The sequence below is a fragment of the Zeus faber genome (genome assembly GCF_960531495.2).
Source record: "Zeus faber genome assembly, chromosome: 5".
Taxonomy (NCBI): Eukaryota; Metazoa; Chordata; class Actinopteri; order Zeiformes; family Zeidae; genus Zeus; species Zeus faber.
In genome coordinates this window covers 32,548,736-32,575,558 of record NC_137192.1, presented here as the reverse complement: position 1 = coordinate 32,575,558, position 26,823 = coordinate 32,548,736, and the positions used below count along the sequence as shown (strand labels likewise).

Below are 26,823 nucleotides of genomic sequence, written 5' to 3'. Positions count from 1 at the left end.
CATTACCTGGTCCAAGCTTTAAGCCTGTAAGCTCATTTATGAACGCTTACATGTTGAGAGGGACTCGGCTGAATGTACCAACTCACTACATGACGAGGGGCTCCCGTCAAAGAGTCCAGCGGATTTTTTTTTTTCCGAGCGCACTCTTCCTGTACACTAGGGGGCGCTTTGCAGGAGCGCATTTTTAGACTTCTTTGGCCCTTCGCTCTCGCCGTACGCGCCGTGGGCTCCATTGACGAGCGGGTCGTGCAGTCCAGTGGCGAAGCGTCTCCCGACGTGTGTCCCGCGATGTCGCTTCCATTGTTCCTCAGATCGGTTAGAACAGAACTCTTCAAGGTAAAAACCCAACCGACATGTAGGTTTTGGATCTGATGTGCAGCTTTTGATCCTCTGCCTTTATTTGGGGAGGGCTGCTGGCGTCTGGCACTTGGAATGCCCATTGAGATGTGTTGACCTTGAGAAGTCCCATGTGGATGACGTGAAGCGTGTTTTTGGACATTAACAACAACAACAACAACAACAACAACAACAACAACAACAATGTAATAAGTGATGTATGATGTTCCCCCACCACACACACAGGTCTCATGCCAGCATGCGCAGTCCCTGCACACAGGCTGCCGCCTCCTGGCTGCTGAGAAAGCCCTCCTGGTGAAACTTCGCAAAAGCACCGGTTACACCTTCATAAACTGCAAAAAGGCACTGGAGACGTTTGACAATGACATCAAACGGGTAGGTCTTCATCTGTGTAGGACTCGCTTTCAACGCAGAGATCCCGGACTGTGACTATTAAATGGTTCCGGTAGCAATGTCTGGTCAACTTAAACAATGGAAGGTGCTGTTGCTGGAGGGAATACACCAAGGGATGTTCAATAAACAGAAGCGCACATGATAAGACTTTTATTTCCGTCCCGGTAGTGCTCAGACTACAGGATTTAGCAGGACTGATCACAGGGGATCAGACTTCCCGGGGTTCTGGCTCGCACTATCGGAGCCGAGATTTTAAGACTTCACATGATATCAAACCGACTTGATATTCTCAGTCCCAGACTAGTCTGAGGCCAGTCCCCAGAGTGTCTGACCGTCTCAAATCGTGCCCATGCCAGTGACGGGACAGCGATCTTAATGACTCTTCAGACAAGAGATTTACTTCTGATTCTCTTATGATCTGTGGTGTCACTTGCACACAGTGTTGTCCTGACAGCAGCGGGACTGATTTGAGAGAGAGGGGAGGGACAACTGACTGATAATGTCTTCTACATTAAGGCGGAGCAGTGGTTACACGAGCAGGCCCAAAAGGAAGGATGGAGCAAAGCAAACAAGCTGGGGGGTCGGAAGGCAAAAGAAGGTCTCATCGGCCTGTTTGTTGGGGACAAAGCGGCAGTGATGGTGGAAGTAAGATCATTGACACAAAAACATCTCTCCGGCCGTGGATATTTTTTCTATTTATCATTAATAGCCAATTAATTCAATTTGTTGAATTTTACTGTGATTTTCCTCTTAAGAAAATAATCGTTAATAATCAGCAGTTATTCCCTTCTTGCAGGTAAACTGTGAAACAGACTTTGTTGCGCGTAATGAAAAGTTCCAACAACTGGTTAAAGATGTGGCATATGCTACCCTGACTCACCACCAGAATAAACATCAAGACAAGACGGGATACGTGAAGGTATGGACCAAACACTGTATTACATACTGTACGATTTTGAATAAAACTGTTTAATTTTGGGGCAACCACATTTTGCTCAGATGTCGGTACCAGAATGATCGGCCTTATTTCCATTGCACTACGTTGACTTCTCTAATAATATAATATGTATCTTTGTTTTTTAGAGCTCAATGGAAGGTGATGAGCTGACAAAACTGAGTGTTGGTGAAGGAGCATCTCTTGCTGAACAGGTGGCTCTCACTATAGGTCAGTGAGAGATTTTCAATTTTGTCGAAGACATAAACACCTACATTAAAGACCATTAACCTGAACATGACCTGTTACAATGTGGGTCAGTAGTGCACCATAGGTTGGCGTGGTGATCTTCCCTGTAACAGGAAGCCAGGGCAGCATAAAGTACAAGATTGTTGAAACTAATGAGATTTGGCTTTACGGTCATCACGAGATTGTACGCTTGCAGTACCTTACACATCCCCTAGACACATGTATGTTCCGGTGAGCTTTCTTCCCCGTAGAAAATCACTTGGAAAAACTACAAAATAAATTAATCAAAACTCATGAATAACAATAATATTTGCCACAATTATAGCTTTAAATTATAGAAAATTGTAGAATTATACAGTAAGACGACAGTCATATTAAATGCAAAATTAAAAAATGTACTTTTTTTTTTTAAGGACATTGCAAATATATGATCTAAATCTCACATACCACTTATTATCTGAAACTGTATTGGATTTTGCCTTTCCCCTCTCCTTTTAGGTCAGCTGGGTGAGAACATGTCGGTGAAGCGGGCGGTGACGCTGGATGTCCCCGCTGACTGGCACATTGGCTCTTACGTCCACGGCAGTGTGGCCGGCCAGACCGCGGTGGCCATGGGGCGGTACGGCGCGCTGGTGGTGTTCCAGGGAGGAGAGGAGGGATCTCACGAGCTTTTAGGACACAAGCTCGGCCAACACATAGTGGGAGAGTCCCCCGTGTCTCTGGGCAATGTGGACGACCTCCCCTGTGGCGAGAGTGAGACCCGCCTGCTGCCTCAGAACTTCCTCCAAGACCCATCCAGGACGGTGGCACAGTTTCTTAAGGGTCAGAACGCCAGAGTGCTGGACTTTGTCCGATTTCAGTGTGGCGAGACAATCGTCGAAGGATCAGAATGAAAGGAGTCCAAATTTACTTTCAAGAGATGTGTCGCCTATCTTTGTTTCACATTTGGATGAAATGCACTTTTATGTCTAGTCTCAACAATACAGATGAGTCCCAGAATGTCATCATGAATTTGTAAGCAGGATCTTAACTGTTGCAATCATGCCGTGTGATGAAATGAAACAGCCTACAATAAAAATATGATAAAAATATGATAAATCCTGTCAGCGTCTGCCTCACGTTTTCCCTTGACCATTCTCCTGATGATGCCTTTTAATTTCCCTCTCTTTCATTGTTATATATATTACGGGAAGAGGTGATGTGCTGTCATTGTTGTTTCTTGTTGCTCATTTATATGACGATGTTGCTCAATGATGATGAGTTACTACGCTGATCGAAACACGGTGAGGTTGGCCTCTGAAGGAGGGATCGGTGGCGGCCCCAAATGCAACCATCAAAAACCACTGTGCTCGTGACATTCCACAGCTCATCCAAATGACCAGAGTTATTTGTGCCTGGTCTTGGATGATTTATTATTCAGTAGTGGCATTGCAGGTTGGTGACTGGAACTCAAGCTTGACGATCAACTCTGTCTAGGGTGCAATGGCAGACAAACGCCTTTCTGCGGACAGCACATTTAAAAACCACAGTATATTTATATACACACAAAGTCATTGGCCAACTATTGTGAATGACAAGACGTTACTTACAAAATGTATTTGCATTACTATTGTATTTGATTTTTTATGAATTATATATATATTTTGTTATCATTAACGCTGTGTTTTGGGGCCGTGGGGCGTGTCGAGTGCTCGGATCGTGAATCACGACGTGGATCGTGGCTCACGGCGTGATGACGTCACGGGGGGTGTCGCTGAACTGGGCTAGCTTAGCCGAACGACACCACTGCACACAGGCGCCTCCGCGGACACACGCCAGCCACCAACCCACGACACGGCCATGGTAAGGAACACTGGTGTGCATGAAGCTCTGTCCTGCATATTCCGAGAAGGGTTCGACGGGTGCGTGTTAGCGAGAAGCCTGATCATTCGTTTGTGTTCTTTGTGAGCGTCTAGCCGAGCGCGCTCCTGCTAATCCCGGCGAGACGCTAACGCCCGTCGCAGCCCTCCCGGCTGCTCCGCGGCGACGTCAACACGCCATGAAAAGTACACGCAAATATCACCCGTGACGATGTTTCTCTTCCTCCCCCGTTCTCTTTGTGTTTGTTTTATGCGCCGCCCCCGGGCAGTCTGACTTCTCGGAGGACCAGATCATAGGTGAGTCCCCGGCCGGCGGCGCACACACGTACACTGAGGTCCCAAAAACACCCACGTCATCCTCCAAAGCGGCTGATCAAACCCTGGTTTCTGACCCCGTAGCGGGACCGTGTGCACTGGGTCCAACCAGGTAACTGTGGTGCGAGGTGCAAGGCAGCAAGGTTTGCAGTACGGGTGACTAACTAGCTAACAGGAGCCCATGTATGCCTCTGCGTTGCTGCATGCTGCTGTTTACGCATGCCCCATGACAGCTGTTCCTTTTAACAGCCCGTGTCTTCACCACGACCAAGGCCATAATAAAGCTGCAATGTGCTGGGACGTGGGAGCTTCCACGCAGCGGGACCACTTCTCTGTGGCAGGGGGGTGGGTGGGGGGGGGGGGGGAAAGGCGTTGCCCAAAACACTTCATCTTTTTCTTAGCGCTGAATGTTTCCCAAGTTGCAGGTCACGGTGGGAATAGTGCATTTGGTTTACTTTATGAGCCGTTGGTTGTTTCGCCGGCCTTTTTAGGAGGCGGCGGCAGCGGCGCACTCCGTGGCGACAGTCGTGTGTTGACACGGCTGATGTGGTTGCAGGTTGGAGAGCTCCTGTCCTTATATGGACAAACCAGCAGCGGGTGCTTGTGTTTGCCTGTCGTCAGATGAGCAGCCCTCGCAGACCGTAACGGGCCCACGGCTCGCCTTCCATGGGCCCGCGTTGGCCGCTAAGGGATCTGAGATCACCTGTGTGCTGCAGTTTATTTCTATCAGAAAACAATGACTAACCTGATCCGTACCGAAAACCTAAACACGAGACCGAAAGAGAGAAGGCTGAAGTGCAGTCTACCAACCTTGGTTTGGTTTGCTAAGGAGATGATGCCATTACTTTTCCCTTTTTATATATACATATATAATTTTTTCCTTTTTTTTAGTTGATTAAATCATCTTCTGCTTGTCTCTCCCAAAAAGAATTCAAGGAGGCCTTCCTTCTGTTTGACCGGACGGGCGATGGGAAGATCAGCTACAGCCAGTGCGGGGACGTCATGCGGGCCCTCGGCCAGAACCCGGTCAATGCCGAGGTCCTCAAGGTCCTTGGGAACCCCAAGTCGGAAGGTAAACCACACCAAAACCTGTTCACACGCCCCGCCGTCCCTTTAAACCAAAACAAGGGATTTATAATAATTCTGTGGGGTGATGTTTGACCTTAAGTGAGACTTTGATTTTTTTTTTTTGTAATCTCTACTCGTTTTGTGCTTAATCGTAATGTTGTCCATTATTAAATGTAATTTCACAATAATCCAGCCATCACTGGGTATGCGGGGATTACCATTAAACGCTCTGATGATATTAATGTAAGTGAATGGGAGGTCATCTACTACTACGTCAAACATCATCCATAGTGAATCAAATTTGATGTCATGGAAGCGACACACGTAAATGTTTTTACAAATGTAAAAACATTTACGTGTGTTTGGGTCTCGAGTGAAAATAAAACCTGTTTTTTGGATCTTCTCCACCTTTCTGTGTCCTTTCACTGGGTTCAGCCTGTTATGCCAAGATCCTGTCCTTGCCTGGAACTATTTGATGTAGTCACTCATTTGTATAACCCAGTTCCAACATGTAATCTCTGTTTGATGAGATGCTTTGTCCGCTTCATTAGATTAACATTTGTTGATTGATCATTATCATAGCAAATACCAAAGTGGGAAAGGGGATAAACTTATTTGAACTATTGTGTTAGGCGTCATACAAGAACAGCTATTTAGTTGTGTATGCAAAGCATTGTGTTGTTATCAGTGCTACCGGCAACTCCCCAAGCCAGTCGCTCCCGGCTCTGGCTGGTTGATCGCTGCAGATCTGTGAGGATAAGGGATAAAATGAAGGGATCAAGGCTTTTGATCTGGTGGCAACATTGTGCCGTGATGAGTTTAGGTTTCATTGAGAAATGCAGATGAACAGCTGCAATGTTATCTTCATATTTACACACACACACACACACACACAGACACACACACACACACACACACACTCAAACTCCAAAACCCCCCTTGTGTGTGTGTGTGTGTGTGTGTGTGTGGGGGGGGGGGGGTGGGGTAAAAAAACATGTCTCCTTTCTTCTCACGAGTTAAGTTCAAACAACCGTAACCCCCGGTGTCCATTCCTCACCAGAGATGAACCACAAGATGCTGGACTTTGAGCAGTTCCTGCCCATGCTCCAAGCCATCGCGAAGAACAAGGACCAGGGCTCCTTCGAGGACTTTGTAGAAGGGCTGCGCGTCTTCGACAAGGAGGGGAACGGCACGGTGATGGGGGCCGAGCTGCGCCACGTCCTCACCACCCTGGGTAACGGCTCAGAGAGCAGGCCGCGTCACCGTTTGTTCCGGGGCGCTATTCGCCCCGTGTCCGGGGCCCAGGCCCCGTCCCGTCTGCAGCCAGCGGCATTGTTAGTTATCTGGTGTGATAGTCGGAGCAGAATGAAATGGATAGAGCGGAGTCCACGGCTCTGCTGTTGATCTTAAGAGAGAAACACGCAAAGTCCTGAAGCTCATTTGAGCGCTGTGTGGGATGTGAGCCAGTGCCTTTCCCACTGTTTACCTGGTGATTGATTTATTTTCAATATGGAACTCCTGAGCCTCCTCCTGATACTTGTCTCACCGCAGGTGAGAAAATGACGGAGGAGGAGGTGGAGACTCTTTTAGCGGGACACGAAGACGCCAACGGCTGCATCAACTACGAAGGTAAGAGCACAAGGAGCTGGATGCATTCCCTGCGCAGCTTTTTATAAGTTGTACTGTGTGTGTGTGACACGGTGTTTGTAGCCCCATCTCAGGTGAGCACGTTTGAGTCCGTTCTCTCTCACTGACCCCCGCGCTCCCGTCTCGCAGCTTTTGTGCGGCGCGTGTCAGGGAGTCGGCGGCGGATAAGCGTAGAAGGTCCTGAATGAAACCGGATCGCGCCTTCTCTCTTGACGCATGATTCAGGAGGAATGTGGGATTAACTTGGCCGTGGAGAACCAGGGATGGGATTTGGCGCTTTCGTGTCAAATGTTGTCTGTGCAGCGTTGTTCCGTCAGGCTTCCTGGTTCTTGCTTTAGGAGTGTTTTTTTAAATTTTTTATTATACTCTCGTCTATTTGAACTCTTTGGCTTCCCCTGGTCCGTGTCGGGGCCACTGTTCCTTTCTGCGGGCCCCCGGTGCCGAAGCAGAACGTCGTTCCAGGCAGTCCAATTGAAACTGGGTTCACATCGGCCTCTGATTGGGCAGACGTTCTGTCCGTGCGTCCGAATTTAAGCAACCTGTCGTCCGTGTCGGATCGTCCTGTTTTGTCATTTCCCGTCCCCTCGAATACGAGGTGGCGAGGCGGCGCGGTTGGCGGCGCGGTTGGCGGCAAGTCTGGCGGTGACACAACGGAGCGTCGCCCCGCGGTCTGCGGGGGTGGCCGGGGGCCCGTGCTTGCGCGTTTCCATTGAAAGCATAGACCCGCGGAGCGTCAGCCCGGGAGGGAAGCGACAGTTACGGGAAGCAGCTGGTGTTGGCGGTCGGCTGGAATGTGGACCTGCGTGGCCCTCGGCTCTCCCAAGGCTCCTGGTCGCCCGTCCCTGCGCTAGATCCTCGTGTCTGCGCTTTCACGTCTCCTTCCTCCTCAAAGCGGCCGTAATGTCCCTTTTCCTCTAGATCCCTGGTTCCTGACTCGGGTTCCAGAACTCGTTTTGGAGGGCGGGCAAAGACCGAACTGTCCTGAGGTTTTCAAAAATAGGTTCATAAACCGCATTCCGCAAAATCACAACACGCTTATGAGGTCATTTCCGAGAGAAGTGTATAAATAAACCTGCATTCTCAACACAATGGATCAGTCTCAAACGTCGAGGAAATGTTGGGACCATCCCCACGGGGTCGCAGCGCGCCACTGAGCAACAATAGGAATGCGATGGGAAGGCATCAGAGGGCAGGTCGGGGTCCTTCTCTCGTGCCCTGCACGGGGGTTTTGGGGGAGTGCTGGATGTGAAGGGCTTCACGAGAAAGAGAAGGGTGCTCCGAACGCGAAGCCAGTGACCATATAAAGTTATTTGGCGCATGTGGAGGTTTGAGAATGTGGGGGCTGAGCTTGTAGCCGCGCTTACGTCTGACACTGCCCAGGACTAATGCTGTCTGTCTGTCTGTCTGTCTGTCTCTCTCTCTCACACAGAACTTGTCCGGATGGTGATGAGCGGTTGAAGATTAAAAAAAAAAAAAAAAAAAAAAGTTAAATCTTGATGTTACTCCTGAATATTTCTATATTGTTTGTCTTGCTCTCCTAGTTATGTCCCCTGTCGGAAACAAATCCTGCATTGCATTTTTTTTTTCCTTCCTTTTGGACATCTTTATTTTATTTCAGAAGTGCCTTTTCTGTCTTGAGTTGAAGAGACCTTTCCATTTCACTTTATTTCCGAATATTGTTCAGCCACAGAGAGGCGTGTCCTCGCCTGGGCAGAATTGGCAATAACATTCCCTTGATTTAAACACATTCCCTCCCTGTCGCTCATCCCTCGTGTTGAACTAGCTGTGGGGTTTTTTTTCTTTTTTTTATAGAGATGATGCATGTTATCTGAGGCAAACTGTAATAAGAATTCCAACTCTTAACCTGGCCAACCAATCATGGAGGGGATACTGTACCGTTACATTTAACAGTATTTAATAAAGACACCACTTTCTAAAGTATTCTGTTCGTTTTTTTTTTGTTTTGTTTTTTTTGACTGTGCCGATTCCAGGTAGGGTCAGTTTTGGGGAGTGTCCGGCCTGAAAGCTGACGCGTGCTTTGTAAAGTGCATTTTTAAGCGCAAGATATTCTGTTTTGAGTCAATATTTGTGGAAACTATCCATCAATGAAAAGTATCTTCATTTTATTTTCTCATTAGTCTCATCACCTTATAAATGAAGCATTCCTAGTTTTGGCTCCTCAGGCCAAACCGCTGACGTCCTCGACCCCAGTGAAGTCTGTGCATCATACAGCTTAGTGACACTGGAAATTTACTGCCGTGTTTAAACAGATTTCCTTGGTTCTTCTATAATTAATAGTAAAGCCGGTACGCATCCAAACTTACCAACATACCTTTCCAGCGTAACTGATCTGACATCGCGCGGCGGAATATGACGATGCAATCACGGCACAGCGGCCTCCTCTTCACATCTTTATTTTTATTTTTTTTCCCCCTCGTTAACATTTTGTAATCAAAACCGTAACATTTTCTCGTTTTTTGCCATTCGATACAAACCGCCAGAGTAACTATCAACACTACCTAGGTGATGACTCACTGAGGAAAATTGATTTCTACTGAATAATTCAACCGCTGCTACTTTCAGCGTAGTGAAAAACATACAGAAACTGAACAGACACATTTTATATCACAAAATCCACATTATGTAGTAATAACACAGACAGAAGAAGTCCATTTACGCTCACAACGCTGGTGAGTCCTCTAATACTGGCTAGCTGGACATGCTGTTAGGTATCATTGAATATATTTCAGGACACTGACATGATGTGCTTTGAGTGTGATGAAGTTTTGAATGACAACATTAGCAAATCATTCTTCTGGCTTTTTTTTTTTTTTTTCCCCTTCCTCTTCTTTTTTTTCCCATAAACAACAAAACGAATGGCACCGAGCTGAACAAACTGAAGGTTAAACCGGGTAACGGGTTCGTAATGGCATGCACTCAGGTACACAGGCACACGGTCACATCTCAAACAGAACAGATCCGGGGGAGGGATCTGACAGTCGTACACATGATAGTGGAAAGAGTAAATACAGGATACAAAGATAATATACAGTTGTAATGTAGACATATCAAAAAAAGATGGAAAACGACAATAAAAAATATAAAAATTGATAGGATAAAAAGTGAGGATACTGTTGTAATTTCTAAAGACAATAATCTCGTCAGCTGTTTTAAGGTGCTATATCCCTTGTCTTTTACAGCTTCATCATTCCTTCAGTCTGTAACATGAAATGCGACAACAAACCGCTAGGTTCCCAAGCAATCACATCTGGATGTACATTTAAAAAAAACAAAAATGAATCGGAAAACCCTCAAGAGTAACACGATAAAAGATTTTGGTTTAGCAATGAATAAGCATCACTAAAATAGTAAATAAACATGTCTGTCTGTAGTCTGGTCTGGTTTGATCTTTTTTTTGTGTCCACGCCTATTTGAACATTTCCTTGGAGCGAAAGTACATTCCTCACAAAACTACAACCTGAAAATGAACATAACGGACTGAGATAGAAGATGAGTGATTTTTACATTAAAAATGACTCACTGCTGTGCTGACGATTAACACTAATAACCTGTTTAAAAAGGGACGTTATTACTGGATACAAAATTAAAAGAACTGACCTCAGCCGAGTGGGTCACTCAGGGCAACTGGAGTCTCCACTTTAGCAATATATATATGATTTTTTTGAGTTCAATTTCCACACTCTTTTCGAGGAAAGTAAAGAGTGCGTGTTACTTGAGCAAACAAAAGCATTCGTAACAGAAAAATCCAGTTTACAGTACACTTTTAACAAAATACTTCCAACCCCACAGACGTCATATCAAAACAGGATCGGGATATTTCGATATTGCCACGGCGGTCCGGCATTTACGCCGGGGCGGCCATCGCCTTCTTATGTACCGCCGAACCAGAGCCGGTGATCCGCGGGCCTCTCTTTAAAAGACAAAAGTCCAATTGAGTTTTCGAAACTCTTTACAACTATGAAAAGCATTTAAAACGACAAAGGACACCAAGTGCTTAAGTTTCCATCCCAATAATGCTTCATGTCATTCAAATGAGACCAGGGCAAACAGAGTCAAAAAGTGCAAATATTTTTCTTTCTTCCGGATATCGCTCTCAAACCTGCGCCGGGACAATTTTGTAGGTGACGGTGGAGTGGAAAAAACGTCAGCGATGTGACTTGATGAGGCTGTGGTCGTTCTCAGGAGGATGAAAGCACTGTGGAGGATACCGGGCGGGTCCTTCACCTTACGTCTGCGTCGCTCGGTCTCTGGCGTTAAGGTAAAACTAATGAAGAAACACTTTTTTTTTTCATGTGGGGCAAACCGGGGGCTTTTCTTTAGAGGAAAAAGAAATAATAAAAAATCTGTTCTTCATTGGCATTTTCTTGCAAATACTCAATTTGAAGGGACGTGTTTTTTAAACAGATAATTCAAGTAGAGGTGACTCGCCTGAAATGAAATAGTTTTTTTTTGTTTGTTTTTTTCCTTTCCCTTGCCACTTCAATTGTCCTTTCAAAAAAAGCTGAAAATGTCATAATTTGTTTTCTTCCTTCAGTTTGTTACTTCATTTCAGATGATATAGGCAGGATTCAGTGGTCAGTCATTGGGGTTCCCAGGCCAATCCATCTTTTTGTGCTTTCTCACTGTGGAGGGTGCACGGGAGCCGAGGGGTGGAGCGCGTCACCGGCCAGGGGGGTGTTGGGTTCTGAGAGACGGGGCAAATGAAGAGTACGCAATGTCAAAACGCTGCTGAATCGGCAGAACGACAATCAACAAAAAAGACAGATATGCGCGGCTTATCACATTTTATCTCATAGCTCAACCCGAGATTGGACAATCAGTACAAAACTTGTTTAACTCACAAGAAATCCCATAGTAGCATTAGTGCAGATCCATAGACGCGAGGCCAAACGAGGCCAATTTTGAGTGTTATCCGTTTTTAAATTCCATATCTTTAACTTTACCTTGTTAAAGAAATCGAAATATGTTTTTACTCATCAAGGCATTTGCCATTGTTTATTCATTTATTATGCAGCTTTTGTAGATGTGTCTTTTTCTATTTGTACACAAAATAGAAATTTTCTGCATTGGGCTTGAAACCTAAAATGGGACACGTGTGGCTATATTACATTAATTAATTACAATTATTAAATGACGTTAACTTTGCTTGTGAGTTTTTCGAGTTTTCAAATCACGCGCCCCTGATGGCGGGGGAGGTTTTCCTCTTTATTTTGGTAAAATGAACATATCTTAATGTGGATTGTCCAGCGGAACCGAGGGGAACGGGGCACAAACAAACAAACATCATCCAGACAAGAGATACAAAAGCCCTGACTTTCAACTGTCCTTAGAAAATGTAAACAGTCATGTACTGAATGGATTTCCAAAAAAAAATTCCAAACTATAATGAACTTGTTTGTATTTCCCGAAACGAAACGCTCAGAATACAGCTGATAAACTCATTCAAGGCCCGTTTTTATAAACAGAGCTGGAGCTCGGCACCGGGCCATGGCGCGACTCACCGTGGAGCGCCGGAGTAGTGCTGGAGTTGGACTGGGCGGCGGGCGCTTGTCCGGGGGGCCGGGGGGGTGAAGTCCCCGCGGGGGGCTGCGACTCGGCCGCCTGGGCGGAGGAGGACGGAGGCGCGGGGCTGGGGGCGGGCTGCGGGGCGGGGGTGCTGGGGGCCTGCTGGGCGCCGGCGGCGGCCGGTGGCGGCGGGGCCCGGCCGGAGGCGTCCTGGGCGGGGTGGGGGCCTCCGCCCTGGTTATGCTGCTGGTGCTGGATCTGCTGGAAGTGCTGCTGGCGGGCCCTCATCTCTGCGTACTTCAGCTGCTCCATGTGGAAGGACTGGCGGTCGGCGAGTAGCTGCTGCCGCTGGTATTCCAACTGCGGAGGGAAAACGATAATTTTGCATCCATCATACTGCAGGAACTATTATTCACATAAACCTTCCCCCATCTTCCCCGACCACATGTCATATTGTAATGAGGCCCATCTAAAAGTATGTTAGATGGGGCTCATTACAATATGGCAACCAACATATTCATATATTGCCTAAATGTGCTAAATATATACAGTATATATATCTTTTTTTATTTTTCTTTAGTATTTGACATTTTTGATATGGGTCCTGGGATGAGGCTTTTGGATTGGGAATATCACCAAACAATGTTCTATTGCCCTCCTGTAGCCATATGGCTGCGCCCCTCCTATTAAGCCCTCTTAACCCCAGCGCATCCCGGGACGCCTCACTCACAGCCTCCCTCTCTCGGTCCATGATGGTTTCCAGCTCTTCAAAGTGTCTGAGTTTTATCTCCAGCTTCTTCATCTGCGTCTCCACCAGCAGAGCCACCAGAGATTTGATTTTCCGCTCCTCCACCGCCGCCAGGTGCTGTGAACGATAACGAGGCCGCCGGCGGGGGAAGAAAATGAGTGTTGAATAAACAGAGCCGAGAACGACAGAAGAATACAGGCTTCACCCGCTGAGATAGCGACGGGCGTGGGAGGAGAGGTGCGACCGGAGGACGGACTCCAGGGACCGCCCCTCCGTCCCTCCACCCGGGACGGGGCGGAGTTCCGGCTCCTACCTTGGCTTTGACGGCGGCGGCGGCCAGGGCGGAGGCGGCGGCAGTGGCCAGATTCCCTTCTCCCACGTCGCGCTCCACTTTGGCTTTCCTCTCCACTTCGCTGTCCCCTTCCCGTTGTCCTTCCTCCATCCCCTCCTTTCCGTCCTTCTCCTTCTCCCCATCACCTGGCGGAGGGGCGGAAAAAAACAACAACAACAAAAAAAAACAAAAACGTCAGCTCACACCGAACGCGGGCTTCACGCTCCTCACGTTCCCGGTTTCGGCCGTACCCATCTCCGAGTCGGTTTTCTCCGCGTCCCTCTCCCCTTCGGCCTCTCTCCCTCTCTCCTCCTCTTTCTTCCCGTTCTCCCCCTGCTTCTCCTCCTCCTCCATCGCTCCATCCTTAGTGTCCTGCGGGGAGTCCAACCACAGTATCGGTCGCTTATTACGACACACAATAATAAGCGGCAGAGCGATTCTGACGCGGGGGGAAACAACAGACGAACCGCACCTTCGTCTCCCTCTTCTCTTCGCTGGACTGGCTGTCACTCTTACTTTCCTCGTTGTTTTCGTCTGGCAAGGCGACACACATGCAACAGGAGTCAAAACTCATTATTCGCTATTTCAACGTCTCAACTCATTCTCATTCTCAATTTCCGCCCCCCCCCGTATAATCATCCGCCTCATTGAAGACGTCTTTCTTTCTGGCAAACACCCGTCACCTCAGCGCGCCTCGCGGGGCTGCGTTTGTCCGTGCGTAAAACGTGCGTCTACCTGGTTTGTCTCCTTCCTCCAGCCCGGTGCCGGCGATGCCGCTGCCCTCCAGGCCGTACAGCGGGTCCTGCCTGCCGCTGGCCCTCGCTGCCTCCTCCACCCGCCGCACGTGGGCCTCCACGAGCGCCGCGGGAACTTCTTCTTTCATGCGAGAGAACTCCTCTGAGAGCGAAGGAGACGCCAGTAATGTTAAAAGTAAATTTAAGTTGATATCAACAATGTGGATATTGTCAATCAGTGATTTGGGTCTATGGACCTATTAATCTATTATTACTATTACTACTACATTATTACATTATGAGGTCTTTGTAAAAAAAAGTATTAAAAAAAACACTGTTAGCAATAAGTGTTAACTTATTTCATATGACTATACAGTATATACTTATATTGATAGATATAAGATTAAAAAAACGACAAAATAAAAACTCTCACCCAGGGCCGATTTGGCCGCAGCAGAGGCTACGCGCGGGTCGACCACAGAGGCAAGGAAGGCCACCGTGCTCATGACTGGGTTGCCAGCCTGGCTGAAGGCCACCGGCTGGTAGGCCAGCGGGCCCAGGGTGGAGGAGCTCTCCTCCAGGTACGGGTCCTCGATGGGCAGCCGCAGAAAGTGCAGGATGCACTCGTCCTGCGTGCGGCTGCCCACGTGTTCCGACACCTTGTTCCAGTCGTCTTTGTACATCTCCAAGCCCTGGAAGGACAAAGACGGCAAGTTACCATGTCGTATTTTCACATTTTCTTTTCATTATTTTGTTTTGGGAGATTTGGGTGTTGTTTTTGGGATCGTTTACCTCCAGTAGCAGTAATGTCTCCTGTTCTGTCCACTCTCTCATTGAGCTTGGCGAGTTCTTGCTCTAAATTAAAAAAATAATAACAATAAATTAAAAATAATAAGGTAGAGCATTTGGTGCATTCTATATTCCATCTATTTTTCCTTATCTTGGACTTGTACCTTGGCTGAACCAGTCTTCTTGCTGTACATGTCTGTTCGCAGGCCAAAGTTCTGCAGGTCTGCTGGCTTGTCCTTGACCTTCTCTGGGAACGACAGCATCTGCTGGGTGGCGGGCGTCTGTCAGTGCCCAATGACACGGGGGGAAACACGAATGAAAGAAATCACTCTGCATTTCACTGTTTGTGTGTGGGGTTTTTTGTGTGTTTGTGAGGGCAGCTTGGGAATCTCCATTTGCGTTAAGTTTCTGTGTGTGTGTGTGTGTGTGTGTGTGTGTGTACCTGAGCGGCCTTTGGCTGCAAGGGCACAAGGCTGGACGGAGTGTCTGCCAGGACATGGAAGTGGGAGGTCGGTGGGGGTCCCATGGGTGTCGGGCGACTTTCAGAGTCCACCTGGTAGTTGATCAGTCCCCACTGCTCCAGGAAGGCATGGACCCTGCGGGAGGGGATTCAAAGAATTGGGGGAAAAAAAAAAAAAAAAGTTTGCCCCACAACAAAAATATGTTGTGTTGGTTTGAATTGAACAACAGCTGCTTATCTTGCTTTCCGCGCTGGCGTTATTTATATCTGACTTTCCACTCACCTCATGATTGCGCACACATCACCTGCCAGGTTCCTGCGGCAGGCGGTGGAGGTCAGGTACTCCTGGGGGTTCAGCCGGTAGGTGTCAATCATGAAGTTTCGGTACGCCAGGTAACTATGTGCAGAGGGTAATAGAAAGACATCGTAGAGGAGACCTTAACATTCTAGTTAGAAGATACAAGCGCTTATTTATTTTTGCGCTTTTGAGCTACTTCGTGTTTACTGCGGAGCTGGAGGCTGCCAGTGAACGCTAACATCCTGAATGCGGAAAGAATGTCCAATGGCCTTCATTTCGATCAATCACTCACATCTCAGGGGTTTTGGACTTGTTCTTGCCATTGAAAAACTCCGGTAAGGCTCTGCGCTCAATAGCGTGGACACTGGGGAGAGAAGACAGTGCTAAATGGGAACATCCATCGCTCTTGGAACGATTCATTTCTCGGCTGACGATGCAACAATTCTAACTGTTTCATGGGTAACATTGCAGTCAAAATTCAACAGAGTAAAAGAAAAAGTAAAGGGACAACTAGTTACTGTGACAGACTTTGGACAATAACGAACAGGCGTCGTCTCTGAGGGGTGACACAGTCAATACACATTTTTGACATTTCGTCCCTTACCTGTTGTAGTCGAACCAGGCAGCGTAGCTGGGGATAATGATGTGGTGCGTCTGCTCCGTCACGTTGTCCTCATGCAGGTCTGAGCCCTTCACTGGCTCGCCCTTCACGCTCGGAGAACCTTCCTCCTCCTCCTGTGTGGGACGACGACACGTTTGTGTCCGCGGCGAAAACGGTGACGGCGAGAAAGAGGGAGACAAACAACGACCGACGCAAAGTTCACGTGGAACATAGAGGCGATAGCGTCCCGTTGCGGCCCAGCCAAACATCTCACCTTTCCCGTTGTTTCCATGGACTCATCCTCTTGGTCATCTGAACGCAAGATAAATAACGACAGTGTGTGAGAAAAGGGTTAAGGAACACAATCATGGAGCGGAGGGTCGGCTTGGTGATCCTCACAACGCTGTATAAAAGTTGAATTGAGAGCAAAAGTCACAGATACCGACTGATTTGACTATTCTGGAAACTCACCCATGTCCGTTCCTCCCTTTACTGGAGTAGAGTCAGAGTCTTTTTTTGCGTTAGCTACAGTAGAGAGAGATAAGCGGTCAAAACGGGAACCACTCCTGACTAACTCGATGTGTTGTGTCGTGCGCGTGCGGACGGGGGTGCTCAGTACTTGTCTTGGCTGGATTTCCCTCCTCGGCAGATGGCACAGGTGACGCCTCGTCCAAGTCCTTCGCGAGGTCTTCCTGTTCCTCTTCCCTCTGTCCCCGCTTGGACTTGGTGTACGGGGTGGTGGGACTGCGTGGGACGGACGGACGCAAACACGCACCCGCACCCACACCCGCACCCGCACACGCACGCACGCACGCACGCACGCACGCACGCACGCACGCACGCACGCACGCACGCACGCACGCACGCACGCACGCACACACACACACACACACACACACACACACACACACACACACACACACACACACACACACACACACACACATTGACGTCTTTGTCATAAAATATACTCTTTTGCACTTAATCTCCTGAGGCCAATAGTTGTGCTGCATCTGTGCCGAGGTAAATCACATTATTTCACCACAGCTGACGAGTGAATGTGACATGATGCGCACGCACCCTTTTTTGGTGTTCTTCTTCTTGCTCTCCTGCGGAGGCGGTGTCGGGGAGGGCGATGGCGACCGCTTCCTCTTCTTGGCGCTGCTAGGCTTCTTGTCTCTTCGCTCGTCTGGGGTGGTCACCTCGTCCGTCAGAGTCTTGGCCGAGATCCTCTTCCTCTTAGGGCCCCCCTCCCCCACTTCGTAGTCCTCCTCGTTCATCCACTCGTTGTACTGGTCCAGGTCCAATATCCACTTGGCGTGCACCTGTTCAGGAGAGGACACAGTGTCAAGCATTTCCGAAAAGAACCAAAACGGTAAATGTGGAATTTTATCTACGTTGGTTCAGGCGGCTGGACAGACTGTGCGATCAAATGGAAAATGATATTTCTTTGTACGACTCCATGATGCACTGTAAAAGGGAGTGCGAGTCTGAGCAGTGTCTAATATGATGTTTCAAGGAAAGAAGCAGTAGTCATCAATGGTCAGATAGCCCATGTTTGTGACTGTGGCTTGGGGATGGTGTGGTGAGCAGCTACACCTGACCTGGATCTAGGTGACTGGGATCGGGTGGCTGCATACCTGTTGCTCGTTGGTTGGTCTAACGAGCTACAGGTTAAAACCCCCATCCCCACACACACTCAGGAGAGGAGCCCGTGTCATGACATGTTCTATCTGCCCCTGGGCTAATTCCAGCAAGCCCAGCTCTACAATAAAGTGGTGTTTACAACCCCCCGTCTTCGGTGTCTCTGTGCTTGAGGGCCCTGAAAACGCCACTTGGATGGCGTGTGGTGGGGAACCTGAACAAGGACTCTCCGGCACGGGGAAGGGACACAGAAGGGCCGCCAGAAGACACCCTGGAGCCACAAGCGGTTCAACAGACGGCCCCAGTACCAACGCTCCCCCGACTGGCAGCCGCAGCACCCATGGGGTCTGGTGGAGGACCAGGGGAGAAGCAGGCGCAGCAACCACCACAGGTAACCGCTGGCAGCTAGCTTCTCCGCCCAGCAGCCATCGCCGGGACCAGCCAGCAGCCCGGCAGCCAGGCCAACCCATCCCTCCAAGCAGCCCCCATGACAGCCAAGACCAGCCATGCCTTCACCAGCCAACCCGACAGCTCGAGGTCCCACGCTCCAGAAGAGAGGAGGGGAGTCTGCATTGTTGCTCTGGGGGAAGGAAGCCATGGTGTTCAAGGGGACCAGTTATATTTTTTTTTTGGACATTTGTTAAGGTATGGAAACCCTGTTTCAAAGTCCAGTTTTTTATCATGTTAGGTATAGGAACCCTATGTCAGAGTCTGTACTCATTTTCTTTTCTGTTCTCTGCTCTGGGGGGGGGGGGGGGGGCTTCGGCCAGGTAAGTCTCCCTGGCCTCAGTTTGTTGTGGGGGTGATGTGGTGAGCAGGCACACCTGACCTGGATCTAGGTGATTGGGATCGGGGGGGCTGCATACCTGTTGATTGGTCTAACGAGCAACAAGTTAAAATTCCCACACACTGAGGATAGGCGCCTGTCACGACATGTTCTATCTGCTCCTGGGGTATTTCCAGCTAGCCCACTCAACAATAAACTGGTGTTTACGTCCCCTTGTCTTCGGTGTCTCTGTGCCGGAGGGCCCTGAAAACTACTTGGGTGGTGTGTGTGGTGGCAAAACTGCCAGAGTGACATCTTACAAACATGTGTTTATAAAGAATGCAAACTACCTGAGTGAAATCATTCTGTCCTCCCAGCTTATCACACAGCACAAACAGCATTGCTTGAACTTGAGGTTTAAAATCTGTCAATGTGAATTTGTATGGTGTCACTTAAAATACTACACCATGTGGTATTACAGGAAGATAATTTTGACGTAAATGCACGATACAGTAATCTCATCGATGTCAACAATCTTCTCCACAAGTGAATGATATGCAAATGTTTATTGTAGAACCAGTGGGTACGCACAATGTTACAATACAGTAATTATTGTGTACTATTTGATATTCTATCACATGTATCCACTGTATAACAGGATGTTTTAAAAGTCATTAACAGGTAACAGCCTTTTTCTATGTGTCTTTCAATCCCATTTCTGTGCTTTTCGAACACTGTTTAAAGAAATACTGTAAAGCCATAGAGAAATTAAAAGGAAAGACTCACACTGTTAGTTGTCTGGCGTGCATGTTCAATATGAATCATATGCAGTTATGTAGTGTGGACAATTGTCACTAAATTGTGTAATGAGCAGAAAACTTGATGGTTAGGTTAGCCACCAAGTTCTCTGCTCGGTTCCAGAGTAACACTGGTGCTTTGATAGATGTTTGTCTATCCCAGAGTGATAAGACGCAAGCGACAACTTGTCAATTATAGAAATAAGCACCTTTAGAAAGTTTTGCGGGCTGAAAAGGAGATATCAAGAAAACGCTTCAAATACCTTCCTGGGCTTCTCTGGAGCCGGAGGATCCTCCACAGCCGCTTCTACCTCATTCGCAGAGATCCAGGTGTCATAACTGAACAGTGAGAGGAACAAGGTGCACAACACAAATGACCCATTTTTTGCGACGAACAAAAGCAAGTTTGGAAGTCTTCAGGCATTTTGCATGTTTTCAGGTAGGTCTAAACGCCATTCACTACTCATGTCTGCTCTAATGTCCATGTGCACTGTGCAAAACCAACCTGTCAGGAAAATAACCCCAGTGAAGCAGCACTTGCTTATCTCTCTTCATCACAGGGCGCACCCACTCCTCTGAGCCGAAGAAGGGGAAAGAAAAAAACAAAAACGATCTCAAAACAGGTTAGCAGCACAATAATTCTTAATCCTGGGCATAAATATTAAATGTTAACCTCACCCTCCTCTAGACTGCTAGGAATAGGAACTACCACATGGGAACTGGAGGCCTTGTCCTCAGTCACGGAACCCTGCGAGAGACCAACACCATAGAGCATGGTGACGTTCAGCATTTTGCTATCGGTCAAGAAGCAAACATGTGGATGTATTTAGCGCCAGTATACGATATGACTTGTTTTTAATTCCAGTTATAGGACCTTGCTTAATTTAAACTCTCTGTTGCCTATAACCCATTTCAGGTGAAAAATATTACCTGGTGTCTTTTAATAATGTCCTTTAACTTTCCCAGCAGCTTGGGCTCTATGTCGGAGCTCAGGTAGATCACAGGTCGAGTCAAGCAATTGTTCTGGAATAGAGAAACAAAGAGTTCAAACCGGGAAACCTTAGAGATATCATTTTTATGATTACATTAACAGGAAGCGTTATAGCATTTATTTCTCATTGGTGTGTGTGTGATTGCTTGAAAAGAAATAGCCTCTTGTGATGCTTCTGTCTTTAGGAACATACAGCTCAGCAGGCACTTATAGAAACTTATAAAAACATTATGAAAACTAGAGTTTTTTGCCTGAGGAATAGAATGTGTGTCTTTCAAATGGCTGCAAAAATAGGACACAATAACACTTTATTCCCTGGGGAGAAATATAATTAAAATATACAAATAAAATTCCCTCAAATTAGAAAGAACAATTATGTAGTGCTTTTGAAAATTGTTATTATAAAAATACATATCGAACGCACTGACCTGAACCAGGGACTTTTCAATGGTCATGAACATCTCCACATTTCGGTCCATCCTCGATGGATTCTGGAAGTCAAACCTGCGCCTACCAGGAAATTAGACTGGAGTTACACACGAAACGGCAACACCGCAAGCACACATTCGGATGCTGAAAAACAAACTGACACAAAACCTCTAACATTCGATTCAATGGCTATTATTTAAAAAAAAAGTAGTGGTCTGCTAAGTGCCCCCCCCCCTGTCTAGAATGAAGCTCTTACCATCCTTGGTCGCTCTTGAACTTGTAAGCAGCAGCCAAAATATGGCAGAGAGCTCCTCCAGATTTGAAGTCCAAAAAACACTTCATCTGGTGGCACAAGACAAAGCCGGACAAAGCGCATCAGCGAGGAGAGCGTCTGCACGCACACGCATCCGCGGGCGACGGACGGGGAGCTTACCGGCAGCTTGGTGAGCGGCGGGTTGCTGACATGCCTCCCGAAAACCTCCTCCTGGAACTGCAGCAGCTGAACCACCAGACTGGACAGGGACTTGTTGGTGGGCGGCTCGGCCTGGATGTACTGGGGAGACGAGGGCAGAGCGGTGAACGCACACACACACACACAGACACAGACACACACACACACACACACACACACACACACACACACACACACACCGAGAGGACGGAGGCGGCCTGGCGTCCCCGACGAGGGCCGCGTTTGGAGGCGCGCTCCGGTGTCTGTTTGGTTTGGGGTTTTTTTAGTTCCTCGTCCCGACTTGTGTGCGAATCCCTGAGACGTGGACGGGCCCGACGCTCGCTGCGGCCACGCGAGGCTGCATGGGGGGTCTGGGGGGGTCCGGCGAGCCGGGGCTCCACCCGGTCAAATTGGGGAAATACACCTTTCCGGCACCTCAAAAGCTGGAGAACCCCTTCCAAGGGCTCAAAAACCATGCAATAGCGGAGCGTCGCTATGATAAACATTACAGTATTTTGTGGAAAGAATCCAGAGTAACAATTCCCAAATACATTTAATAAAATAAATACAAATGGAAAAGAATACGGCGACCCACAAAATCCGTGTTAAGGTTTTGATAATGTAAGAAGGTCAAATAAAAAAATAGAAACCACAAATACCGTGTCCAACAAATATGGTGACTTCATACGTCACTTATCACACGTCATTTCTGTGTGATTAAGTATATTTCGCATTGTTTGATCGCTCACGACTTTTGAGAGCCCGGACACCAGTTAAACGGTCGATTCTTATGGATCCCATCGCGTTTGTTTTCGTGCTCTGTGACACCTATCGTGTCGAAGGGGAAGCGCCGTTATTTCACGGGCGGAGAAAACATCTGTCTTCGCTTTTTATTTATTTATTTATTTACTTTTGTCGTAAAAAACATCCCGATACAGATGTGTGCGCGGTGCTACCCCTTCACCTATCAGCAATTTCCCCGCACAAAGCGTATTTTGCTCGGCGCGGCACGGAATTCCTACCGTCACACACACACGCACACGCACGCACACAAAAAGCAACATCTGGATCCGAGCACGGGCGCCCCAAAGAGCTAGCATGTCGGCTAGCCGGCTAGCCAATTTAACCCCTTTAACCAACAACAATAAACGCAATTTCTCGGCAAAGCACGTCCCGCGTCGGCACCGCGCCGGCGGCGCTCGTAGCGGCGCCGCTGTCACGGAGCCCGCTCCCGCCCTCAGCATCCTTTTGTATCCCGGCTGGCGCCGGGGGAACAGCTGGACGTTCTGCGCACCCTGCACGCCCTCCCTCCGCTCTTTGTCGCTCCGCCGGCCGGACCGCTCGCTCCCCTCCGCTCCGGGTGCGTGCACCGCGTACACCCCCCCCCCCCACCCACCCACCCACCCCCGGCCCCCCCCGCCCCCCCCCGCCCCCCGTTGGCCACGGTTGCGTTGCACGGGACGAGATACCTTTTTGTAGGTCTTCCCCAGCCACACGCGGACAGTGTCGAACTGGGAGACGGTGTCGGACGCCTCGAAATATTTTACGTTCGGGCCGCCGTCTTTCTTCCGCACCGCCATCTTTGCCTGCAGAACGACTTGTCGCCGCCGGCCGCCCCCTAGCGGCGGAGAGACGGTGCGGCGCGCCGCGGTGACGCGCGCCGACCGCCAGGGGGCGGGCGTGTGTAGAGAATGTCCCCTCTGCGAAGGCGGGGCGCCCCGAGGCTCCACGGTGCCGAAGCGCTCAGACCTGTCGCCTCAGTTTGAAGAGCATATCCCGACAAAAACTGCTCGGGTAAAAGTTGAGGGGCCAAACCGGCATGTGTGCTTTGAAAGTATTTAAGTGCTTGCTCTCAAATGTACTTACGATATTAAATATATCCTGATTACAATTATAACTGTATATACATAAGCATATTCCCTCTATCTATTCCATTTTATTTCATTTTATTTTTAGTGTATTTTACGTAATTTTATTCTATATATCTTTATTTTATTCTATAAGTATTCAACTTACTGTATTACGTTTTAGGAGTCAGTCGGTCTATTAGAAATACTTTTTTTTGTGTGTTATCACCGGGTGCGTTGCATTACATTTCACTGCATATATGTATGAAAGTATGTATATGTATGTGACAAATAAAAATCTTGAATCTTGAATCTTGAATCAATTACAAAGTAAATGCTATAGGTGGTGTTGAAGTAATTTCCGAAGATATGGGCCTGATTAATCATTGATGAGCAATGATATATGAATATGCTGTCACTAAGGTTGCACAGATACCTTTTTTGTCAGGCTGTCAACGCTTACTCATTGAGCATGCAGGGTACTTTTGAGTTAAAATTGCATTGAGACCACTAATACCCTGTTTATTATTATTATCATCAGTAATTGATGCATTCACTGCTTTGTTTAAACAAAATTACATATAACATGAAGTTATGTGTGAGCTCAGTATCAGAAACGATAACAGATACCAGTATCGGTATTTGCATCCCGAATAATAATAATAATAATAATAATAATAATAATAATCACAAATTAACATTTTCAGTACTTATAAATTAAATTGTGAGACAACGATGTGAATAAGTCACCATTGCTGGCTTTCATGTCATGAAAATAGTAGAACAGTGGAGGGCTAAGATTGTGCGCCAGGTTTTATTTTCTGTGCAACAAATTGTACTTATTTAGTTTATCAGAGAAATCCAACAAATATAAAGATAGAGCATGAAAATAAACTGAGCGAAACGGTGGAATTATCCGCGCGCGCGCCTGCGTGTGTGTGTGTGTGTGTGTGTGTGTGTGTGTGTGAACGCATGTCCATATTGCATGAATATTTGTACAGTCATTGTTGTACCGTATGACATGAAATAGGCTTATTATTAATGTCCACCTTCTGGGGATGTTTGAACTGGAATTCCTTAACACTTGTATTTTTTTAATATATATTTTTCTACTTATATTTGTATTTGCACATGCTCATATATGAGTGTGTGAGTGTGTGTGTGTGTGTGTGTGTGAGAGAGCGTGTGTGTGTGTGTGTGTGCGTGTGCGCGTGTGAATTGTGAGTGAATCGTATTGATTATTTTAATCCTCCTATTTGTGAGTCTGTGATCCTCTCGGCCTCGCCCACCACACGGGGGTTGCTAATGGGCCTGAACGCCCCCCCCCCCCAGCCCTCTCTCCCTGTCCAATTAACTTCATGTCAGGGTGTGCTGCGAGAGACTGCAGGGACAGGAAAAGGGCGAGACTGCTGAGATACAGCCCTCTTAACTTATTCAACATCTCCCACGAGCGCCCAAAGCCTTCGCATTCAGACGGTATTACCTCTCACCTTTAATTAAAGATCCGTCTCCTTGTTTTAATTCCCGGAAGGTGCGACCCACCCTGCTCAGCCAATATCTGGCGTCGGCCATCGGGTTTGGCCCGGGCGAGGGTCGCCTTCAATTTAAAGGTATCCACTTCCAGAGCGAGTACATAAGATACGGATCTGGGGAAAGTTCAATCGATATCCGAACCCGGAACAAATCTCCCTGTGATGCCGGGGTCCATGAAACCAGGAGGTAAAATAAATAAAAAACAATTAACCAACCGAGCCAATTATCTCTGCCTTTTTTTTAATTGCATTGCCGGTAGCTCCGGGATATGCATACCCCGAGTAAATATTCTCTGGAGCGCTCAGCGTCCCGGAAAAGTCCGCCTCAAATGTTTTATTATCCGGAGAGCGGGGGCGCGCTGTTTACGGCGGCGGAGGAGCTTGTCGCGCCTGACTTATCCGTCAGAGAAGTGTCTTCCAGTAGCGTGCAGCATTTCAATCTGGCTACCGCCATTTTGCTTTTTATGAGAGATTGCCCCCCGACGCTTCGGAGTCACCAGAAGGCAGGACAGTCACGGATTAAAGCCACAGCGTAAATCAAGGAAAACGTCTCGCGACGGGATGGCATTACGAGTGGCGCTCCGCCGCGTCGGGTGTTGGGGGGATGGTGAAGTGTGATTTACAAGAGGGATGATGAAAGAACGGACACTTTCGACTCGGCGGCACAGAATGACCCGGAAACCTTTTTTATTTGTGTTTCGTGATATCTTAAGGAGCTGAATCAAGCTATGCTATGCCATATCATACATAACAAACACACACAGCTTGGTCTACAAAGTACAATGACAATAATCAATCCATTCGGGGGTTTGGAAGAAATGTGATCGTGCCAGGGAACACACACACACACACACACACACGCACGCGCGCACGCACACGCACACACACATTCTCACACACACACACACACACACACGCACACACACAATAGGAGGCAGCATGGTACAGAGGTGACGTGGAGTCAGTCGGATGGATTCCCATGCACCAGACGGCGTTGGCTGCAGTTCGCTCGGAGCGCAATGAGGACGTTGGCGTCTTCAAAGTTCATCGTCAGGTGCCAGGTGCGGCCCCCCGGCGAGAGGCGCTGCGCAGCGCCGGCACTGTCACGGCCCCCTGCCGCAGACGTTAATGGGCGTCAACGTGTTGGCGTCGCATTCTATTACGAGTGGAACCCGCGGCACGGAGCTCTGCGCAGTGACAGGGAATGTTTCCATTGGGTAAATTAGTTACGCTAACATATTTGCAAACTACACTTAAGGCAAAATTCGAAACCTACAACCTTGAGTTGCACATTCCTCTTGCTTTCATGACACACTGACAGAATTTGACCTGGATCCGCACGCGGGGCGACGTGTTGTCCTCATTCGCGTGTTACAGCAAGTCATACAAGAAGACAGACAGTCGATATATTCATATAAAAGTGGCCTCCGGAGCAGCAGCATATGGTGACGTGGGGGTCGTGAAGTACATTCACACCGGGCACAGCGCGTCCCAGAGGAAAGGAAGAGAGGTTTGGGTTTTCGCGACCAACCAGGTCCGACCGCCGTTCGCGCGACGTGGAGAGGCGCCGACGTCCCGTTCCAGACGACCACGCGCCCATGCGGTGTGATGACCCAGCAATAACATCCCGACAACGCAGGTGTCCTTATCCATGCCTGTGTTATTGGATACATGTTTATTCATCCTGTACAGAAATATCCCAACCATAATTATATTCATAGATGTCGTAGCTTTTTAATTGATCTTCTGCGTGGAACACATTGGTATATATGTTTTAGTCCGTTAAGCTTTATTTTTTCATGCTACTTGTACAACAGTGCACCAACCTTACCAAGACAGATTCCTCGTATATCAAAATGCACTTTGCCGAGCACGCACATTCTGATGTGAGCAGCGTGTATGAAATACACAAAACATAACCGGCATTAAATACAATAATATTGGGAGAGATGAACGGGTGCTTCAATCACACAGATTGACACACTACACGGGCATTTTTCCATTATAAATAAAAGCCTGAAGATAATTTATCATAATTAAGCGATCAATTGTGACGA

At 47.9% G+C, this 26,823-nt stretch overlaps 4 protein-coding genes across 4 annotated transcripts in view; 2 read left to right on the top strand and 2 right to left on the bottom strand.

Annotated features, from left to right (window-relative positions):
• LOC307230489 (zinc finger protein 385A-like) overlaps positions 1-26,823 on the bottom strand; it is a 187,547-nt gene that overhangs the window by 41,321 nt on the left and 119,403 nt on the right. The gene's annotated exons all lie outside the window — the stretch shown is intronic.
• Positions 207-3,031, top strand: tsfm (Ts translation elongation factor, mitochondrial). The gene is made up of 6 exons (XM_080000226.1): positions 207-336; positions 583-732; positions 1,267-1,395; positions 1,547-1,669; positions 1,834-1,915; positions 2,432-3,031. The coding sequence occupies exons 1-6, from the start codon at positions 289-291 to the stop codon at positions 2,824-2,826; spliced, it is 927 nt and encodes a 308-aa protein (XP_079856352.1). The 5' UTR covers positions 207-288; the 3' UTR covers positions 2,827-3,031.
• myl6 (myosin, light chain 6, alkali, smooth muscle and non-muscle) lies at positions 3,686-8,760 on the top strand. The gene is made up of 6 exons (XM_080000952.1): positions 3,686-3,775; positions 4,062-4,089; positions 5,036-5,179; positions 6,236-6,409; positions 6,727-6,804; positions 8,252-8,760. The coding sequence occupies exons 1-6, from the start codon at positions 3,773-3,775 to the stop codon at positions 8,278-8,280; spliced, it is 456 nt and encodes a 151-aa protein (XP_079857078.1). The 5' UTR covers positions 3,686-3,772; the 3' UTR covers positions 8,281-8,760.
• On the bottom strand, positions 9,221-22,971 carry smarcc2 (SWI/SNF related BAF chromatin remodeling complex subunit C2). The gene is made up of 26 exons (XM_080001326.1): positions 22,857-22,971; positions 21,370-21,489; positions 21,193-21,278; positions 20,936-21,017; positions 20,447-20,539; positions 20,195-20,264; positions 20,022-20,091; positions 19,780-19,855; positions 17,390-17,634; positions 16,929-17,053; positions 16,781-16,834; positions 16,584-16,621; positions 16,313-16,443; positions 16,001-16,072; positions 15,694-15,807; positions 15,393-15,546; positions 15,115-15,231; positions 14,954-15,016; positions 14,595-14,853; positions 14,163-14,324; positions 13,900-13,961; positions 13,679-13,799; positions 13,410-13,573; positions 13,079-13,213; positions 12,345-12,708; positions 9,221-11,527 (listed from the first exon to the last, which is right to left on the bottom strand). The coding sequence occupies exons 1-26, from the start codon at positions 22,965-22,967 to the stop codon at positions 11,463-11,465; spliced, it is 3,153 nt and encodes a 1,050-aa protein (XP_079857452.1). The 5' UTR covers positions 22,968-22,971; the 3' UTR covers positions 9,221-11,462.